Source organism: Brassica rapa, chromosome A07 (genome assembly GCF_000309985.2).
Source record: "Brassica rapa cultivar Chiifu-401-42 chromosome A07, CAAS_Brap_v3.01, whole genome shotgun sequence".
Lineage (NCBI taxonomy): Eukaryota > Viridiplantae > Streptophyta > Magnoliopsida > Brassicales > Brassicaceae > Brassica > Brassica rapa.
In genome coordinates this window covers 24519970-24541917 of record NC_024801.2, presented here as the reverse complement: position 1 = coordinate 24541917, position 21948 = coordinate 24519970, and the positions used below count along the sequence as shown (strand labels likewise).

At 34.7% G+C, this 21948-nt stretch overlaps 4 protein-coding genes, 1 long non-coding RNA gene and 1 pseudogene across 6 annotated transcripts; 4 read left to right on the top strand and 2 right to left on the bottom strand.

The window, feature by feature from the left end:
- Positions 1–691: 691 nt before the first annotated feature.
- Positions 692–3677, top strand: LOC117126456. Its single transcript, XR_004449040.1, has 2 exons — positions 692–917; positions 3011–3677. It is a non-coding gene; the product is annotated as an uncharacterized LOC117126456 (long non-coding RNA).
- On the bottom strand, positions 3524–5338 carry LOC103831370 (ran guanine nucleotide release factor). 2 transcript variants are annotated; one of them, XM_009107274.3, is made up of 8 exons: positions 5122–5338; positions 4893–4975; positions 4780–4815; positions 4539–4676; positions 4243–4329; positions 4122–4169; positions 3954–4030; positions 3524–3876 (listed from the first exon to the last, which is right to left on the bottom strand). In XM_009107274.3, the coding sequence occupies exons 2-8, from the start codon at positions 4965–4967 to the stop codon at positions 3729–3731; spliced, it is 609 nt and encodes a 202-aa protein (XP_009105522.1). In that variant the 5' UTR covers positions 4968–4975; positions 5122–5338; the 3' UTR covers positions 3524–3728. The 2 variants fall into 2 exon arrangements, with proteins under 2 accessions (XP_009105522.1, XP_033130270.1); XM_033274379.1 differs by lacking the exon at positions 5122–5338 and having other exon boundaries at positions 4893–5108.
- A 251-nt stretch (positions 5339–5589) lies between these two features.
- LOC103831369 lies at positions 5590–7849 on the top strand. Its single transcript, XM_033274377.1, has 4 exons — positions 5590–6528; positions 6609–6891; positions 7002–7168; positions 7257–7849. Exons 1-4 carry the CDS (start codon positions 6342–6344, stop codon positions 7415–7417), a joined length of 798 nt encoding a protein of 265 aa, XP_033130268.1. The 5' UTR covers positions 5590–6341; the 3' UTR covers positions 7418–7849.
- Positions 7850–8255: 406 nt separating this feature from the next.
- LOC103831367 (sphinganine C4-monooxygenase 1) lies at positions 8256–9840 on the top strand. The gene is made up of 2 exons (XM_033274376.1): positions 8256–8624; positions 9004–9840. Exons 1-2 carry the CDS (start codon positions 8394–8396, stop codon positions 9556–9558), a joined length of 786 nt encoding a protein of 261 aa, XP_033130267.1. The 5' UTR covers positions 8256–8393; the 3' UTR covers positions 9559–9840.
- Positions 9841–13626: 3786 nt separating this feature from the next.
- On the top strand, positions 13627–16073 carry LOC103831511 (protein FEZ; the record flags this gene model as incomplete). The annotated part of the gene is made up of 3 exons (XM_009107390.3): positions 13627–13810; positions 14014–14297; positions 14704–16073. Coding segments are annotated over 3 exons (1209 nt in total), but the record flags the coding sequence as incomplete, so codon positions are not given.
- Positions 16074–16413: 340 nt separating this feature from the next.
- Positions 16414–21782, bottom strand: LOC103831510 (annotated as a pseudogene).
- Positions 21783–21948: the final 166 nt, after the last annotated feature.

Here is a 21948-nt window from a genome sequence, read left to right as displayed (position 1 = left end):
TCTTAAGTTTGTTTGTTATTAATTCACTATATAGACTAGACAGTCTTGTTTCAAAAAAAAAAAAAAAAAAAAGACTAGACAGTCTAGACTAGACTAGACTAGGGTCCTCGGGATCTACTTCTTGGTTCGACCCCAATTTTCCGACAAGACGTCACTTGATAATTAAGTAAAAACTGAAACAATAACAATAGTAGTACCTTTTTCTAGCAGTAACCTATGATGGCTCTGATAGGACATGATACAAGATTCTTCGTGTGGTTTTCCTAATGGCCAAAAGTGGTTAACTTAATTATAATTATTTCATTGTTTATTTTTGGTTAAAATTGAATTATAGCTTTTTGGTCAACAAATTGAATTATAGCTATTGCCAGTTTTTCTCTTTGTTACAGGCTATTTTGAGTGTAGTTGATAGGAATGTTACAAGAAAAATTGCCGTAGCTTTGCCATATTTGTAAATTCATTATTGTCTTCAATCCAACCTTATTGCATGCCTATTATATATCATTATTAGGTCCCAATGGGGTAACTCAATAATAGTTTATACAGATGATTTTCATAAGTTTTTTTTTTGTGGACAAGTTAAAATTGCTATATACGTATTAATGAAATAGAAACACAAAGCTAACAGGTCTGCTGGAAAGTTCAGTTTTGTTTGCCACTAGTTATGTAATTATAGGAAACCCAATAGCAGATTTCAGTCGTAAGAACAAATGGTAAAGCAAAAAGAAAAAAGAAAACACTGTTACCAAAATTTAAAATAGTTTCTTGGATTCCAAGATGAATCCTACTTTTTTCGTCTTGACTTTCTCTCTATTATTTGCCTTTTTTCTATTCGAGAGAGTTCTAACAATGTTTGGATTTTTCTTACACATTTTGTATAGAAACAAATCTTCACAGTGAGAAAAGACGCACGTATAGTCAGAGGCGGATGTACATGGACCAATGGGGTGTCATTTGACACACCATTAATTAAAAATAAATAGTTTATGGTTATGTATTTTTATAAATCTGAATCCCTTTAAATTTGATAACTGACACCTCTATTAACGAAAGCCCACTCCTTTTATATGGATAAAATATTAAAAGTCCACTAATTGTCCAACATAGATAATTAATATTTATTTGACACAAAATTGGAAAATAAAAAACATGCTTAACTTGTTGATCAAAAGAAAGAAAAAGAAAACATGTTTAAGTAAATAATTAAATCAAATGTAACTAAAGCCCAAACAACCTTTAAACGGAATTGAGAATGTCTCACCTCCAAAATTTTCGTCATCTTCTGTAACAGAGCAACTTATCAAAAATCACACCGATTTTTTCTCTAAATTTCCATCCGTAACATGTAAGTTTATATTTAATATGTTTAGTGATTCTATCTAGTTCCATATTATTTTGGTAACAGTCTTTCTTTTTTTTTGGTCAAGAGCAACAGTCTTTTTCTTCTCCTTCGAGAATTGGAGATTACTTATGTGTGTCTAGAGCTTTGAATATTATTTTAACGCAATATTCTTCATACATAATTTGCTAAATTTTAACGTGTTAAAACTTGTGAAATTGTCAAATTTATTTTTCTGTTATATATATTTAAACAGAGTTGTTAAATTTTTTTTTTGTTGCAGACATAGTTATGGAGAAATTTTTGAACGGTTTGAAAAGAAAAGCTTCATCTTCTTCTCAAAATGATTTGGCTGATTTAGACGATTTACCATGGAATCCAACTGATCGAAAAAGAATATCAGAATATCATGTGAATCAAAGAAACGAGGTAATCCGAAAATATTTGATTATAGGTCCTTGTCAACTTCGTGGTCATATTTTTAAACAATCAATGGTCGGAAGCATATTAAGGCGATTTAATTCTGCGTGGTTTGATCAGTATCCAAGCTGCTTAGAATATACTGTGAAGAAAGATGCAGCTTTTTGTCTAAATTGTTACTTGTTCCGGGATAATGTCTGGTAAAGGAGGCAGAAATGATGCATGGACTGTTGATGGTTTCTCTGGCTGGAATAAGTTTAAAAAACTTTCAGAACACGTCGGAAGTGTTAACAACTTTTACAACAATGCAGTAATGAAATGTGAAAACTTGATGAGACAAAGTTAGTCTAACAAAGATGCTTTGCATAAACAAGGTGATGTCATGAAGAATGAGTATCGAATTCAGTTAAATGCCTCCATTGATGTTTCTAGATTCTTGTTGCGTCAAAGATTACCTTTCCGTGGTCATGAGGAGAAAGAAGAAACGGCTAATAACGGTAATTTTTTTGAGCTCTTGAAATATACGGCTGATCATAATGATGTTGTGAGTAAGGTTGTTTTAAGAAACGCTTCTGGAAACAAGCAATTGACTTCTCCAATAATTCAAAAAGATATTGTGCACTGTTTTTCAGAGGAGTTAGTTAAAAGTATTATTGAAGAAATTGATCATGATTTTTTTCCGGTTTGTTGGTGGATGAGTCAGCTGATTTTCTTATAAAGAACAAATGGCAGTGGTGCTTCGGTTTGTTGACAAGAATGGGATAGTTAAAGAGAGATTCATTAGTCTTACTCATGTGACTGAGGCATCTTCATCATCTTTGAAATCTGCTATTGATTCTTTGTTTGCCAAACATGGTTTAAGCATTACAAAAGTTAGAGGACAAGGTTATGATGGGGCAAGTAACATGAAGGGTGAGTTTAATGGGTTAAGGTCATTGATCTCAAAGGAGAATGCATCAGCATATTATGTCCATTGTTTTGCTCATCAACTTCAGCTATTTGTTGTTGCAGTTGCGAAAAACATTTTGATGTTGGAGACTTTTTTTTATATGATTTCTCTGTTGTTAAATGTGGTGGGAGCTTCTTGCAAAAGGAAAAATATGATCCGAGAATCACAAAGAAATCATTGAGAAAAAAGTTAGTGATGGTGAAAGTAAAACTAGAAAAGGGATGAATAAAGAAATTTCTATTCAAAGGCCATAGGTGATTCATTAGGGTTCTCACTATAGAACTTTGCTTTGTGTGGTTGAGTGTTTTTTTTTATTGTCAAGGTGCATGAATGTGTTCAGAAAGATGGCTGCGATGACTCGAAAAGACGACAAGCACATGATCTTCTTGGATACATCAATAGCTTTGATTTTGTGTTCTTTTTGCAAGTGATGGTGCACATTTTAGAAATCACAAATAGTTTGTCCAAAGCCCTATAAAAAAAGATCATGAGATTTTGAATGCAATGTCGTTGGTGACATCGACTAAAACATAGTTAAAAAAAATTAGAGATTAGAGATTAAAAAAATATCAATATCAATTTAGAGATTTGAATGCAATGTCGTTGGTTCCCTATTTTCATTCCATCTCTACAAATATCCGAAGAACAATTAGAGATTAAAAAAAATATTCTTCTTTAAAAAAATATCATCTAATATAGAAATTAAATATAATTCAACTAATCACACAAACATCAAAATTTTAATTGGTTATTTAGTAACTGACAAATATAAAAATTATATAGAAATGTTAAAATACTTTTAAAAAACGACAATATAAGAAACAAATGGATTCATCTATATTGAATTCAAGGGGTGTGATAATAAACTCATTACTCAGAAGCTAAAGAACAATGCTTAAAGATAATAACTAGGTCTCTCAATCGACTAGTTTGGATAACTCCAAAATAAGTTAAAAAAAAAACACAAAATGGCAGCTTTGCATTTGCTTCGTCTTGCTGATGACGCATACAAATATAGATTTAAGCAGAGGAACCAAAAAGACTCCAGTCATTGACTTTGAAGGTAGAGAGTGATTGTTTAATGACATCACACATTGGCATTATTCCAGATTGTGAAGCTGGTACAGCTAAACCAGATCCTACTGCATTCGCACTTTCACTCAACGGGCTGCACAATATACAAACACACATGATCAGGCCCAAAGACAATGTCGAACAACAAGGCTAACGTAGGTGGGGACTTACTTGATGAGAATAGGTTCATACGCAGTCACTAAGACATCTGTTTCAACTCCCTTAAGACGAATATTCGCCACATAAACCTGCCAGAAAGAGATCATAATAATATTATTAGAACGGTTGAAAAGAAAGGACCCACCTTCATAAGGACAGAACAAGGAGAAACTGAGTTACCTTCAATAGGTTTTGTGCCTCTCTTCCCTGTCTTCCTTTGGATATAGCCTGCAAATCATTGTTGTTAGACAAAAAAAACAAACAAAGAGGTAACAAAAGGCGAGTGAGTGAATGAAGTTACCATCTCTCCAATAGCAGTTGTGGCAATGGCAGGGATGTTTCTATAAGACAATCCAGGCACATCAATGACATGTGATTGCTCAATCAACTGAAATTACAAAGCTACATAAAGTCAGGACAAAAGAGAATCATTGATGCTTAACCAATTATCTACTTGAGTTTGTGATGCACTACTACACTCTCAAATCACTAAAAAGGCTCAAACTTTTTATTCTATTCATGTCCAGTCCTTGAAATCTGGAAACTTATAAAGAAGTAAAAAGGTTGAAACTTTCGAAGTGAAATCGATTGGGTTACCTTGAAACCTTGGGCATCTTGCTCACGAGCAAGATCATGAAGGAACCAAGAAGCACTGCCAACGTCCCCAACGTCAGGCTTGAAATCCAAAAGCTCAAAAATCAAACTCTCATCCCTTGAAGGATCCACAAACACTTCCTGCAGATAACCAATAAAATTCAAAAAAACAGTTACAAACTCTTCATCTATACAATCTTAGAAACAATTTTACTTGATAGAGAAAGAGGGGTCTTAGTTAAACCTGATGATCTGGAACTTGACGAATATTACTCGCATCCTGATCCAATCATGAAACCGTTACTAATGCAACACCAAATTAGCAGCTTAACAAGAATGATTAAATTGAAAAAAGACCTGGAATCTTTGAGGGAAGGCACTGGAGATTGCGCCGCCAAATAAAGGCCTCTCCGGACACAACTCATTAGACATGTTTCACGCTACATTTAAAAAAAAAAACAAAACTACTTTTCAGAAACATTACAATCTAATAAAAACAGAACTTATAGCAACCTAAAAAAATCACAACTATGTCTAAACCCGTAAACTCTGGATTAAAACATTAAAGAAGAGAAGATTCGGGTACCGATTGATTTGAATGGCAAAAGTATTAAGAGGAAAGAGTTGTAGTAGGAGGAGGAATCGAATCAGACAGGAAGTTTAAATACTTGTTTGGTGTATCAATCGAAAGCAGCTTCACTTTGACGCGAGCTTTGTTTTAACGCTGGGCGCGCGTCATTCCAACGCTTCGGAGAAAATAACCAAAGGAAGTCGTTTTTTCCCAGTGCAATGAATTTCCGGTTCGTAATTGGTTTTGAAAAGGGATTCCGAATTGGAACCGAGTTATTATATAAATAAATACTACATCCTAAGGGCATCTGCATTAGTGAAACTTAGGAGGAGTTCACCAATTTAATTTTTTATTATTATTATTATTATTTTTCGTTTGATAAATTAAAAAACAAAAAAAAGTAAAAAGTTCAATCAATCGCGGACCGCCACGCGTCGTAGAGCCCACGAAATAGTTGTGAACCCGTCTCTTACGCCTGAACCTGCAAGACCCTGAGTTTACCTTTTTTGTTTTGGGAAGCGTGTGAACCTGGGTTTAAAATCCTCAATACAGATGGCCTAAAAGTGAAGCGACGTCGTTGTTTCGAAGCAACTTTTTAACTTGAGATTATATATATTTTTTAATCATATGATCTTATCATGATATGTTTATGCATAAATAGATAAGATGACATCTCCTCATCTAAGTTATCTAGCGATAGTTCTCAAGTATCACAGTATTCCTACCCAGAGATGGTTTAAAGAAAAGGAAAATTTAGGATATTTAGGAGTTATCTAAATATATGTTGCCTAATGAGTTTAGGAGTTTATAAAAACTATATATAAGGAGATTCTAATGTGTAACCTAACATTATTCTTATTTGAGAGTTCTTATAATTTGTGATCGAGTTACTTGATTTCTATAGTTAGGGTAGAATGGGTTCAAGCTCAGCATTAGCATCTACAATTGTTAAGAACTGGAGAGAGCATCCTCCTTCTTCCTATTCCCTCAAGGTTCACAACTTCTCACAACTTGAGAAGTCGACGACGGTCTCTGATGATAAATACCAATCTCGTCCTTTCTCCTCGGGTGGATATAATTGGTACCCGATGTTATATTGTTATGTATACTCACGTTATCTAGCGTTATGCATTCGTCACTTTTCATCATTAGAATAATCAAATAATTAGGTTGTTTTTTTTTTTTGACAAGAAGTATCTTATCTTGTGTTAAAAGTATATTATCTTGTCTAGCTGATGCAATATCGTTGTTTAATACAAATCAGGAGACTGATCGTCTACCCAAAAGGGAATGAAAAGGATGATGGGAGTGGATTTATTTCCATGTACGTGGAAATAGACAGCAAAATAACAACAGAGGTTTTTGCGGAACTCCGTTTCTTTGTCTACAACAAAAAAGAAAACAAGTACTTTACTATTCAAGGTCAGCTACTTCTGACTATGCTCTATCTTTCTCCCTCTCCACATTTGTATTTCAGTTAGCAATAACTTTTATATTCTTAGATCTAGAAGTAAGGCGGTTCAATGCCCTTAAAACGGTGTGGGGATTGCAGCAATTTCTTCCATTGGATACATTCAATGACCTTAAAAATGGATACATCTTTGAGGGAGGTCATTGTGAGTTTGGTGTTGATGTCATTGTTGCATCTCCCCTCACCAACTGGGAAATCCTGTCTTTTGACGAGAAACTCTCGAAGCCCAAGTTCTCTTGGGCTGTCAGGAAATTTTCTGACTTGAACGTGAATAATTTGACATCAGATATTTTTTCAATGGGAGGGAGAAAATGGTGAGTATATATATATATAATATCGGTCTAAAAGTATGTATTTATACACACATACATTGTGTCGTGTGCGTATGAATGTTAACATGTTCATAATAATTAATGTGATGTAGGGTTCTAAGGCTGTATCCCAAGGGCGACGCTATAGCAGATGGTAAATGGTTATCCATTTATCTGGAAATGGCTCCTAGTGATACACTAAAAGAAGATGAGAAGATTTTTGTGCAAGCAAACTTACGAGTTCTAGACCCACTTGGATCCAATCACATCCAACTCCAGAGTATATCTTCTGAAACATTATTACAATATTTTTGTTCTATTTTCTTGTTACTAGCTAGATATATACTGATATATTTATTTACTCGCAGTGAACGTCTGGTTCGAAGTACAAAATGCTAGTTGGGGTTGGTATAATTTTATGTCTTTAGCTGAACTTCGAAAGACTTACTTGGACAACAAGGAACACGCGGTGAACGTTGAGATAGAATTTGAAGTCGTTTCTGCTACCAATTACTCTCCCATTATGTAAGCACTACTGTAGGGCTATCAGAAAATGCTACATATGTCTTGCATTTTTTAGTCAACATTCGAATTCTCTGCTTTCCATATATGCATTTGGTTTTACAAAGGAAACTTACCTTTGTAGTTTGTGGTACACAGAAACTCCACAAGTATAATATCCCTATCTATATTCCGCAACTCTTTAACTACTTTGAACAACATGTACCGCTTACCATTAACTTGGCATGGAATGGAGTGACGTCGTTAATTGTTTCTCCCACAATGATTGTTGGTTAACAGAAAGAACAGAAATATAGAAGCATAGTAGTAGAAAGAGCATGAGAGACATTAGAGTGTGTCTTATTCCTTTCTTTTTGTATCTCAGTGATCTTGTTGATATATATGATTCCTCTTATCAATGTCGAATTGATTGATACTTAGAATTCTTAAGCCTCCGTGTGTTCTTCTTTGGATCTCTTCCAGTAATTGCACCAATTCTGAAATCAAATCGTGCAGAAGTGTGTTAGTTCTTAGGCAAGGTCAAGCTACTTTGAATCTGCAACATTGTACAAATTTTCAAACTAACTTCGAACTTATACGGCGCCGTTTGGCGGACGACATCATGCCGAGGAGATATTTGTTACAGAATCAAACGTCAGAAGTAGTCCCACAATAGTTTTTAACCGGTTGGGATTCCGCCACGTAAGCAAACTCAGTGTAGATCTATCGCAGAAGATATTTTACTTTTATTTTAATCGAGTACAATTCAGCCACGTTTCTCGTCAACAGAACGCCGAGTGTTGTTTTTTCTTCTATCCATCATTTGTGCAAACGCAGACGCAAATCGCAGACGTTTTTTCTTCTTAAATTAAAAAGCAAACCTTTTTGGGAAGGTTTCTCGGTTTGATTCCTACGAATCTTTCCTTTTGTGCTATATATCCTCTCCTCAATCATTTCCCCTGGATGAAGGAAGGATCTGAAGCTGAGATAGAACGCGATTAGGGATGATGATGATGGGTTTCTCTGTTTCCGACGAGTTGCTCGGCACCGTGGCTCCGATTGTTGTTTACTGGCTCTACTCTGGGATCTACGTGGCGCTATCCTCTCTGGAGAGCTACAGATTGCACTCCAAGGCGGAGGAAGAAGAGAAGAACCTCGTCTCCAAATCATCCGTCGTGAAAGGTGTTCTTCTTCAGCAGCTCGTCCAAGCTGTCGTCGCTATCATCTTGTTCACTGTAAAGTTTCCACCTTTCGAGTTTTCTTTTGCTTTGTGAATCCAAGTTTAGTGTAAATTTGGTAATGAAATGGGATTAGGATTGGATTAAAACGCAAAAGTTTGAATCTTTTGTAAGTTTAGCTCTCTAGCTTAGCTTTCATGACCAGTGAATCAGATTGGTCATTTTAGTGTTATAAAGATAGTTAAAGCATTAGAGGAGAAGCCTGATTCTTAGTTTGTCTTTGTTTTTATCATGAGTGCTTGTACTGTATGATTTGCTAGACATGTCTTTGGTAAATATATATTTATTTAATTTGGATGCCTCTGATAGATTGATTCATCAATCCCATGGAGTATGGTCTTTGGCTATAAATATGCTTTTTCCATTGTCTACACAGGTCACTGGAAGTGATGCAGAAGCAGACAAAGCACAAGAGTTTTCTCTTCTGGTCCTAATCAGACAGTTTGTGGTAGCAATGATAGTTCTCGACACATGGCAATACTTCATGCATCGTTACATGCATCACAACAAGTTCTTATACAAACACATCCACTCTCAGCACCACCGTCTCATCGTCCCTTACGCATATGGAGCTTTATACAACCATCCAGCGGAAGGCCTTATATTGGATACAGTTGGTGGCGCCTTGTCTTTCCTGATCTCTGGTATGTCGCCAAGAACTTCCATCTTCTTCTTCTCTTTCGCCACGATCAAGACCGTGGACGACCATTGCGGTCTCTGCCTTCCTGGGAACTTGTTTCATATGGTGTTCAAGAACAACTCGGCTTACCACGATGTGCATCATCAGCTCTATGGAAGCAAGTACAATTTCTCCCAGCCTTTCTTTTCCATGTGGGATCGGATTCTTGGGACTTACATGCCTTACTCTCTTGAGAAAAGAGAAGATGGAGGATTTGAAGCACGTCCTACTAAAGAGTTTAAAGATGATTGAGTTTCTTGGGTTTGGGGTTTTTGAGTAATGTTCTGTATCTGTTTTGACGTTGGATAATGGATGGATGCTTTGGTAGTTCTTAAACCAGAAACAGAACCGGTTTGCATTTTGCCCTTTTCTTTTTAATCTCACGATGGGATTAGATGGACTTGTATATAGATTATTGAGTTGTTACTCTGTTCTTTCAATGTATTATGAGTTTTGTACAACAAACTTATTTTTATTTATCTACAATGTAACTCTTGAAAGACTGATCTATTTTATTAATATTTTTAGTATTGATTCTCTGAACTACAAGCCCAACTTTTACTGATTAAATTGATTAAAATTATTTTATAATTTTACGATTAGACTAAATAACATTTCAAAATATATGGACTGAAATTAGTTTATAAAAGTGAGGACCCAAATACGACAAGTAGACCGAACTTGGACGCGACCCTAGAATCTTGTTGCAGTTTCGAAAACATTTAAAAACCGAACAATTTCTTACTAATTTTAGGTATAGTCATACATTTTTCAAATATATGTTGTATATTATTTTTGTTTCCAAATTTTATAAATTTTAAATTATATTTAGATTTTTTTTTTCAAAATACATAATTAAACTGGTATTAGAATTCGAACCGTATCCACAATGATAATTCGAACCAAAATTTATATCCAAATAAAGTTTTAATTTCTAACTCCAAAATTCCGAAATCAAATGGACTTGAACTGAATCCGAACGCTCACCTCCGTTATAAATATTGAACTAGAAATATGAAAGATTTAGTTAGGATTAGATGGATTAAACCAGAACCAGACGGGTTAAATTCTACTGACTTTTTAAACATTCAAAATTTTAAGCTGGAGGAGCATTTACCACGTGAAACTCTAATGATATATTATTAAAACATGGAAGTTGTAGAAAGAAAAAAAGTTGTGGAAATGGACTCGACTCATGTGAAATATAAATCTTTTTTTGGAAAGACAAAAACCAAGGATGCTTAAGAGACATTATTAATACTTGAACGTTATGTTTGCGAAGACAGAGGTATGGGTGCTTGGGCTTGCATACTTTCAAGTTTGACTCATAAGATTTTCACATTATCTTATTACATAACTGATTAAAAATAATTAAAAGTTGGAACAGAGAGCTCTAAAATCAAGTACACACGTTTGGGAAGTAAAAACAATTTGAGTCAACACCTAAACTGGAAGAGACAAAATGGGTATTAACCGAGGAAACAAAACTTGATTTTTTACGATCTCATTGAATTTGATGCTTTCCTAGATAATATCCTATAATTTGATCTGATTTAGAGTCGGTAGCAAAAGAAAATATTAGCTATAAGGGACCAGAACAAATTAAATAATGTGTGTTGAAGATGATGAAAATGATAACTTATATTATGTCAAAATGTTAGTTTTAGTACTTTTTGTTGGACATCATCATTTGGTAACGTCATATAAAAGCATATACCAGTTTAGTGGTTAAGGACCTTAAGGTAATTAACATCACTTTCATATGATTCCATTTGTCTAGCCACTTTCACTAAATTTTTCAGCTAGTACGTAGTATTAATTACTATATGACGGTGCAGTAACTAATTGATAAATTTGATGGTACTTGTAACGAAAAACTATTAAAGAAAGCAACGGTTTTTGCAAAATCTTAAACCTCAACCAGATTTTACTAAAAGCAAGATACAATTGATAAATTCGATATTTTGGTATTCGATATTTTGTCAAAACCCACACAAATGAGGAAAAAATGAAACTAGAGCAGATTTGACTTTTGCCTGTATATGTTACCACGCGCCCTTTTGTTAATTTGTTATTTTTACCGTACTTGTTTTCACCAAGTCTGACTTCAATCTGTTTATGAAGCCTCTATTTACGACGGAGATTTGTTTAATGTGGAAGTAATTGAACATAGCCAACGTAATTTAGGCACATATAAGCATACAGTGTATTTTTTTTAAAAATCATACAGTGTATGTTCGGATTGAATTTTTGGGATTCTCTACATAACGTTCGTTTTCTTTAAGGTAGTTGATGTATCAAAAGTACAAGAAAATTTGTGGTTCTCTTTTTAGTAGATAAATTAACTACCTCCCTTTTGCTAAGCATATTTCATTTTCGTAAATTACAAGCTTAGCAAAAAAAAAAGTTGATTTATATACTAGAAAGTGAACCATACATCTTCTTGTACTTTTGACTATATTCTGAATACATATCATCTCCTGACACCAAGCCTAACTCTGGATAGGAGTAATATAAGCACATGCTTCCATGCTCCTAAAAATTAGTTCATTTTGGCCAATTTTTGGGTAAAATATTCATTGGATTAGTTGGTCATCTATCTGCAAGAGAATAGTTCATACTTAATGTGGTGTAGGGTTTAAGAAAAACTCTTTGTTATTCAGATTACTAGATAGGTTCATTAGTTGTCTTTTGCTTCCAACTTAGATTTTCAGAGCTAGACATGCTTGTCATAACAATTTTTACAGGGCCGGACCTACTTGTCACAACAATGGTCTTCAGAAGATCAAAAATAGGTTTGTACTTCTGGAAATTCTCCAACACCCAAGTCCAAATGAGCTATGTAATGTGAAATTTGTTTTAAGCATGACAACCGCAATTCGTAAACCTTAACAGCGATCTCGTTCAAAGTGGTACAACATATATAAAACCTAAAAGGTTTTCTTTTTTCTTCTCCACGAAAGTTTTCATATGAGATTTCGAAAATAAATTTATGAAAATGACCAAAACAAGAAGGGTAAAATTGTAAACATTCCATAGTTAATCACACGTTAACTTTGTCTTTAAAATCAAATTTTTTCTTTTGTCATTCCTGACAGAAACCAGTGGGATTAGAAGCTGTTAGAGGGAATAGAATAGACAGAGATTTTCAGATTTTGGAATATTAACCATTCTATTATCTATACATTTTAAACTTTAATCATATAACATTAGAAGCTTAATTTATTGGATTACTGATCGTATTCTAAAGGAGAATCTATTGGTTGCCCTCGATCCTCGCTAGTTGCTAGTTGTTGCACACTTCAAACACAGACGGCATTGACGTATTTCTTAATTTGAGTTCTAGCTAGTTGACCCTCTGGTTCGTGTCTTTGACATATCTAAACGATGCACAACAAGCTACATACAAAATATAGAAAATGCATTGATTTATAAACGTACACAAAGTCTTGGGTAGTTTGAGACGACCTTGGTAAGAAACACATACGTACACAACGCATGTCACGTAGACGCTGTGTATTAAAATTAGATACACATTTCATCATAAAATCAAGATACTCATTACGTCAATAAAAGTAGTAGATACAAATTACAATTACGTCAGCGGAAAACTTATAATTGCGTAAAACCATAACAGACTAGATGACAGTCTAGCTAGTTAACTTAAGGAAACTAGAATGGATTTGAATGTATTTTAGATTTATATACTCAGGGCCGGACATAAGATTTTGGAAATCGTAAACTATTTAGTAAAGTTTCAATAATTTGGACGTCTAAATTTTCTTTTTACAAATTTGAAAGTCTATTTGCGTATAAATTTTTTCAAAAAATTTAGAGGCATGAAGCGAATGTTTTATCAGGTTTGATCCAGATATATATGTATAACTTTTTCTGGGTTGGAATAAATGCAACTACAAGTACCAGATAATATTGATAAACAAAGACTTAAATCAGACCAAACAATATAACGAATATCCCTAGACACCCCCATACAATTTTGTCTAGAGATGCTTCTAAATGCATGGACTTACACTTTTGCTTCCAAACAAACTCTCACCATATAATTTTTTTAATGGAAATCAGCAGAAAAGGCGGCTGATCCTTCGGGGTCAGACCCCTCACAAGGCAGCATATATTGTGTTCAAATTAAGCAAAGAAACTTCACTCTTACCAACTCGCGCTCTCTCTCTCTTTTCCATTTAGGGTTAAAAACTTTCTCATTAGTCTTTTAACCTAGTATCTCTTCAGGTTGGTTTTAATCATTTTTTTGAAGTTATTCAAGAGACTTTAAACACCTTTTTGAACTTTCACTAATACTATATCGGAGAGATCAACGGAGAAGCTAAGAAAATGGAAGATGTGTTGTTGCCTGGATTTAGGTTTCATCCAACGGACGAAGAGCTAGTGAGTTTCTATCTAAGGCGGAAGGTTGAGCATCGCCCGCTCTCCATCAAGCTCATCACACAGCTCGACATCTACAAATATGACCCATGGGATCTTCCAAGTACAATCTCTTTTACTTCTTCTTTTATTTTTCTTATTGCTGGAACCGGCATACTTATATACTTATCTCCATATGTGTGAAAAAACAAATATGTTTTGTTAAAGCATCCACCATAAACTATACTCTTTAGTGTTACTTCTATTATCTCCATTTCCTTTTCAAAGCCCTAAAAAACTATCTATATATGCGTTTGATGAACGTAGAGTTTGCAATGACGGGTGAGAAAGAATGGTACTTCTACTGTCCAAGAGATAGAAAGTATAGGAACAGCACGAGGCCGAATCGAGTGACCAGTGCTGGATTCTGGAAAGCCACGGGAACAGACAGGCCGATATACTCATCGGACGGAAGCAAATGCATTGGTCTGAGGAAGTCACTTGTGTTTTACAAAGGAAGAGCTGCTAAAGGAGTTAAGACAGATTGGATGATGCATGAGTTTCGCTTGCCTTCTTCATCAACACATTCGGATACTCATCTATCTCCCAACGTAAGCAATATCTTTATAAATGTTGTTCAGGTTATTATAGATTGCCATTTAGGACATACAGCTTATATAGATAAATGTTTAAAGACACGAGTTCTGTTCATGTATAATGTGTTTGGAGAATGAGAAAAAAGGTAAATCAATGACTCGTTTTAAAATAATATGGTGGCCTATGTACAGGTGCTTACAGGTTAAGAAATTAAGCTCTTACGTATAGTTGTTGAACAAAAAGATACCACCACTTGACAAATATTTTATTGACTTATAAGTTATTTACTAATGTCTAAGACTTTGTTTTGTTCACACAAGAAGTCATATTTCAAGAGCTATTTTTTGTCAACTGTTTAGTTATTTAGTTAATTACTGATTAGTCTAATGTTAAGAATATTTTTAATATGTGGATTTTCAGGATTCATGGGCTATATGCAGAATATTTAGGAAAACAAGCACAACGGCTCCTAAAGCTATCCCTCACTCCTTTGTTTCATCTTTACCGACAGAGGCAAGCACCGATACAGAACCCTACGAAAAATCATCAAACACATCCCACATTTCTCCAGAAAATAGTGCCTCCTTCAACTTTTACAAGAAAAATATGAATGTGACCAAACCACGTTCTTCTTATTATGATGAGAAAGAAGTTACCAAGACTAGTACATGTACAAGTACTAGTCCCTTTTCTTACATGGATTTCACTTCCTCAGCCAGTCCTGGTCCGTGTGCAGACCAACAGTACCTAAGAAGCCTCTTGCTTGCCTCACAAGAAACACAGCCATCTCAGCTTCCAAAGTTCATCAACAACAACGATATCTCGTCGTTTTTGCTAAACACGTCATCATCAAATTCATCATTTCTTGGAGGATACACAAACCAGATAAGCTCAAATATTGATCTCACCACTGCAATATTGGCCCAGGAGCAGTGTCCTGCTCTTGTTAATCTGTCCCAAGAGTACCAAGAGGTTGGTTTTGAAGAAAACATTGATGATGCAAATCAAGATCATCATCACAAACTAAAGTTTGGTGATGTATCTTCAACTATGGTTGGAGATCAACATCAAAATCAGAGGCATCACATGTTGATGGAGAGTTACTATTCCTCATTTTCCACAACTAATGACGATTTGCCTACTTGCTTTTCCATTACTTGATAATATTCAATAAGTTAGTTGTATCAATGCATCTTTTGCTTTTCTTAGATTGTTCTTTCAAATTTGTGTGTTTACTTTTGTTTTCTCCTTCACAAAGTTGAGGTTCACTCCATCACGCTCACATCGCAAAGGACTAGAAACTGGCTAAAGACCACAGAGAGAGACCAAATAAATCAAAACAGAGTCCAAAATAGCTAAATTCAGAACAAGTCTTACTGTTAATCAAATATTTAGATAATAAACACAACCACTACTACTAGGAATGTTAATTGGGATGTCCATGTCCAGATGGACAATCAATTTTCTGGGATATTATTGATCAAAACCCAAATTGTACAATAATAATTGAGCTGTCCACAGGACCAAATAAAAATCATACTTTACATACTAAAATTCATATTTAACATAAATTCATATATTTTACAAAATCCGTAAGCATGTTAAACTTCATACATTAAAGTTCATACACAATCCAAAAAACATATTAAATTTCATACATTAAGTTCACACACAATCCAAAAGCATATTCAATTTCATATGATCATATACTCCAATCAAAATGAAAACATTTAACATAATCACATACAAATCAGACACCAACTTTGATAACAACTTCAGTCTTGATATTTGGATCTAGCCTTCTCTAGCGAGTTGACCTGGGAACATCGTCAAGAACATCATCATGTTTTCTTTTCTTCTTACTTTCTTCTTCTTCTTCTTCTTCTCCTTCTCCTTCTCCTCGTCGGCGGACGCAAATATTCATCTTCAAACTAGTCCGTCCATCCAAGAAATAGTGAGGAACAAACATGAAGTCCTTGTCAGGAGTTTGGAAGCACACTCTCTGAATCCTATTCATCTCACCCAATCCAAACGACATGGTTTTATCAGCTCCGCCGTACGACGAGTAAGAGAGTTGAAAGGAGAATTCCGAGACTCCAGGAACACAAGGCGCTATACAGTTGACAGTCACATACACTCCTTGTTCCTCCTCGAAACACTGAATCGCAACCAATGGACCCTCTCTACCTTCCTGAAGAACTAAAATCTTATCACGGATGTGCATCCATGCCTGCACATTATAGCCACACCTGAAATATTCCCGTGCGCTGCTGCAGTTATAGTAGTGACGGTAGAGATCCTTGCAGAGTCCGGCGTAGTTGCAGCCTCGTTTAGGACAGTAGCATAGAGCGAAACTGCATTCTTTCTCATGGACTAACTCTTTGCCATAAGAGAACATCTCGGTGCAGCCATGTTTCGCGTTAGGGCATGGGACAATGACTGCTTCCACAACTCTCTCCATCATTCTGTTTCGATACACACCAATGGGCAAAGTACAGGAAGGGCATTTGCTCCTCAGGTTCGTACAGCAAGAAGAACAAGCTATGTGTCCGTTGTCACACTGAGAAAAGCCACAGAGAGAACTAGTAATAATCAGATTACAGAATCAAGAAACTAAAAGTAAACTTATATAAATCCAAAGTGGTAATTCATAAAAGAAAAAAAAAAATTGGTAATTCATATGTTTTTGGCAAAGTGCAGTCAATACATTATGACTCTTCCAAGATATAAATATTGAAGGGACTCATTTGCTATTCGATCGAAAGGACAAAAAAAAAAGTGTCTTTGCGGATTATATGATACGTTGTAGTGATGTTCTGTAATAAAAGAGGATTCCTTTAATCCGATTAACATCTCTCTAATGCAAAAACAATGCATTTAAAGATAAACCACATGTCACACTGCGATCACGAAAAAGGCCATAGAGAGAGTTCTTATCATTACCAAAGTTGTAAGAGTTATTTTACCAAAAAAAACATGATATCTATGCTTTCAGTGATGTGTTAAAAAAGCTTCATTTCATCCTATTGACAATCTTCCTAATGTAACAACATGGTGGTGGCCTACTCCATTAAATACATCAGCAGTTACCAAACTATGATCAATACCATTAAAAGAGGATCATTCACTTAATGAAAATTTCAGTTTCTCAAAAATACCCTTATTTTTACAAAGGATAAATAAAATTCATTAATGGCATTTAAGTCTTTTGGTTTTGGGCCTACATATACACTTAAATAGATCTATAAATAATGGGCCTATATATATTTAAAAGATATACTAACTTTAAATATAATATATGTATAAATATATTACGAACTATAAATAAATTAGCAAACATGAAAATATCATTTTCTTAAATATACATATCAATATTTCATTTGTATATTATACATTTTTTCAATACAAACCAAAATCATATATCCTACACCATATATCATATACATATTTGAATATCATTTTTCCATTTATAATGTCATTTTATACATAATATTGATATGACAATTACGAGTATTCAAGAAAATTTTAAAAACTATATTAAAATTAATTTTTAAATCTAAAATAAAAACACAAACTTATAATAGGTTATTAATGACGAAAATAAACTAATATTGTCATATCAATAAGTTTTTTGTATTTTCATTTTTTATTTGGATAACATAATAAAATTTTATCAAATTCTAAGAAATCACTAATTTATGTAATATTAATAAATATATGAATAATTTAATCAATTTAAAAAAAAATACTATTAAATATTTTGTAATCTAATCAATGGTATCAGATTGCAGGTTAATAGTGAGTTTTTGGATTTTTACCTGGTTATATCAGATTTTTAATTAACGAATTTTTCATTAAATCCGAACCGGATTATATACAATGTATCGGGTCTATAGATCCAACCATGAATCTAGGTCAGATATGAAAACAAATCTTAAAACTCAAACATTATTATAGAACAACTACTATATTTCGAAAAAATACCATATTTTGAAGAGAAAAAAATGATAAAACCCTAAAAACTCAATTGTTATGGTTCGAAACAAAAATAATGGTAATTTGCAAATCAGTTTTCGATTAATAAATGAAAAACAAACAAACCCGCGCTTTCTAAGCGCGGGTCAAAATCTAGTTTGACCTTATTTGAATAGCAAAAAATAGGATCCATCCATGGGCTGCAGTCTGGGCTTTTCTATAGGTGGTTCGAGATAAAAAGTCAAATTAAAAAAAAAAAAAAAAACATCTTCCTAATGAAAAAAGGATCAGACAACAAAGAAGGTAACAAGAACCGAGACCTGAAAAACAGGTCGTGTCAGTGCGTGACAGCAAACGGGACAATCAAGAAGATCCAGTTCGAACAGCGTTCCGGATCGTACCTCCTCCTCCGTTACTGTAACCTCATCATCACCCGCTTCAGTGTCCGTTCCTTCTCCAAAAACGGAGTAGCTGCTGCTCGACGCTCCTCCGGTGATGACTTGCTCGGCGTTCCACATGGCTATTGAAATGACCGATTCGCTTCTCTATGGATCTCAAAGTAGACTTGTGCCGTTGACTCATATTTACGATTCTGCCATTTCTTTAAAATCGCTTACTTTTCACCTAATTCTAGAAATTAAATAAATGATTCTTTTGAAGCGAGTTGAGTATCAACAAACAAGAAAGTGATTAAATTAAAATAGGACCGAGTTATAGGAGTCAATCAAAATATAACTAACAAATAAGCTTTTAGTCGATAAGCAAAACGAATAACAAAAAGATTTAAGAATTTTGACTAGTAGACAAAATGTTTTTCTCAACCTCTGCAACCACTACAACAGAGCCACAGCAGAGGCCCAAGACATCTTTTGCTTCAGGGCCTCTTGCTTTTCTTGGATTGTTCTGTTGAGTTAGTGTGTTTACTTTTTCTCCGTTCAGGCAATGAAAGCTCAATGAAACTAAAACTGAGTCCAATATAAGCTAAATTCGGAACAAGTCCAACAGTAAAAACAAAATACTACTACTAACATTGTCAGCAAGATCAGTCTCCTCATCATGCATGTTTTCTTTTCTTATTCTTCTCCTCGTCGGTAGATGCAAATCTTTATCTTCAAATTAGGCCGTCCAGCCAAGAAATAGTGAGGAATAAACATGAAGTCCTTGTCAGGAGTTTGGAAGCTGACTTTCTGAATCCTATTCATCTTACTCAATCCAAACGACATGGATCCAGGAGCTTCGTACGGCGAGTAAGTGAGTTGAAAGGAGAACTCTGAGACTCCAGGAGTACAAGGTGCTATGCAGTTCACAGTCACATACAATCCTTGTTCCTCCTCGAAACACTGAACCGCAACCAATGGACCCTCTCTACATTCCTGAATAACTAAAATCTTATCACAGATGCGCATCCATGCGTCCACGTTATAGTCACACCTGTAACTATCCCGTGGGTGATTATCAAAGTAGTGACGGTAGAGACCATTGCACATGCCGGCGTAGTTGCAGCCTCGTGCAGGACAGTAGCATAGAGAGGAACTGCATTCCTTCTCATGGACCAACTCTTTGCCGTAAGATAACTTCTCGGTGCAGCCATGTTTTGCGTTAACGCATGGGACCGTGACTGCTTCCACAACTCTCTCCATTATTCTGTTTCGGCAAGCACCAATGGGCAAAGTGCAGTAAGGGCATTTGTTCCTCAGGTTAGTACAGCAAGACGAGCAAGCTATGTGTCCATTGTCACACTGAGATTGCAAAAAGAAAAAACGACACTGAGAGATATTTATCATTACCAAAGTTGTAAGAAAAAAGCAGACCAGGTAGGATAAGAAGAAACAAGGACCTGAAAGATAGGGTTCGTCAGTGCGTGGCAGCAAACAGGACAGTCGAGAAGATCTAGATCCAACAGCGTCCCCAATAGTACTTCTTCAACGGGCTCTGCTTCATCTTCAACAAGGGAGGAACGTCGTTGCGCTTTTCTCAGCATGGCTAACATCAATATGACAGATATGTAAAACCCTTATTGCCTTTTTGCTCTTTTGTAGTCGTGTATATATATATATATGTTAATGTAGTTGTTATCCTTAATTAATTTTATAATATTAGATTTAAAAATAATATTATATTTAAAAATAAGATAATTCTTAGATATTGTGTTGTTATCTTGAAATAATATTTTATGATATAAATTTTAAAAATTAAGATATAAAATAATTTATAATTAAATATTTAATCAAGGAAAATATTTGTATAAATATATTTTCAAGAGTATTTCTAATATGTGAGTTTTTTTAAATTTCAAAACAATAGTAAGAATATATTTTTAATGAAAAACTTTGAAATAAATAAATAAATTTAATAATAGATTTAAACTTCTTAGAAACATAAATAATAACTTATCAAGTTAATTTTTTAATTAATAAAATATATATTAATAAATATTTGTAAGAAAACTATGCACACATATAACACCTACTCCGACATTCGAAAAGCACAAGGTGCTATACAGTTCGCAGTCACATACACTCCTTGTTCCTCCTCGAAACACTGAACTGCAACCAATGGACCATCTATACGTTCCTGAAGAAATAAAATCCTATCACGGATGTTCATGCCTGACAGTAGCATAGAGCAAACATGAGACATTCATGTGGCTAGCTTGGTAGTGACCCTTGTACAGGCCGGAGTAGTTGCAGTCTGGTGCAGGACAGTAGCATAGAGCAAAACTACATTTCTTCTCATGGGCCAACTCTTTGCCATAAGAGAAGTAGAGAACTTGTTGGTGCAGCCATGTTTTGCGTTTGGGCATGGGACCGTCACTGCTTCCACAACTCTCTCCATTATTCTGCATCGGTTGATACTAATAGGCAAAGTCCAGGAAAGGAATTTTCTCCTCAGTTTAGCACAGCAAGCAGAGCATGACACAAAAAAAGAAGACACAGTCACTTTTATTATCATTACCAAAGTTGTAAGAGTCTTACTTAATATCATTACCAAAGTTGTAACGAGTCTTACTTAATATGTTCACAGGACACATTTGCTTTCGATCAAAAGGGTTCTTTAAGTAACATGATATATATGTACATTGCAGTGATGTTCTGTCATGAAAGATACTTCCTTTACTGACAAGTAAGAGGTTAAAAGAAACAAAAAGATCTGAAAGATAGGGTTTGTCAGCTTGGCAGCAAACGGGACAAACGCTGTTCGTGATCGTACCTCCGTTACACCAACCTCACCGTTCCTTCTTCACCATTCTCGCCACCTTCTGCTTCTTGTTCGGGCTCTGCTTCATCTTCAACAAGGGAGGAAAGTGGTTGCCTTTTCGGGTGGCTGCTCGACCCTTCTTCAGCGAGGACGTGCTAGGCGTTCCTATCTCTCACCATGGCTATCGAAATGACCTACCATATATGTAAAACCATATTTCTCTTTTGCGCTCTTTTGTAGTAGAATTGAGCGGTTTTCTCATATTTACGACTCTGTTATTACGATAAAACAAATTTTCGCCCCCAAACATTTTACTTGTAAAAGAAACAAGAAAGAATATTAAATGTCTTACCACTCCTAAAGAAACAAATCTATAATATAATAATTTTTCACTTCATATTTAGTTCTTTTTTAAGGGAAAAAAATATTTTTTGATTAAACTTCGGATAGTTAACTATCTCTATTTATTTTAAAGATTTTATGTTGAAAAAA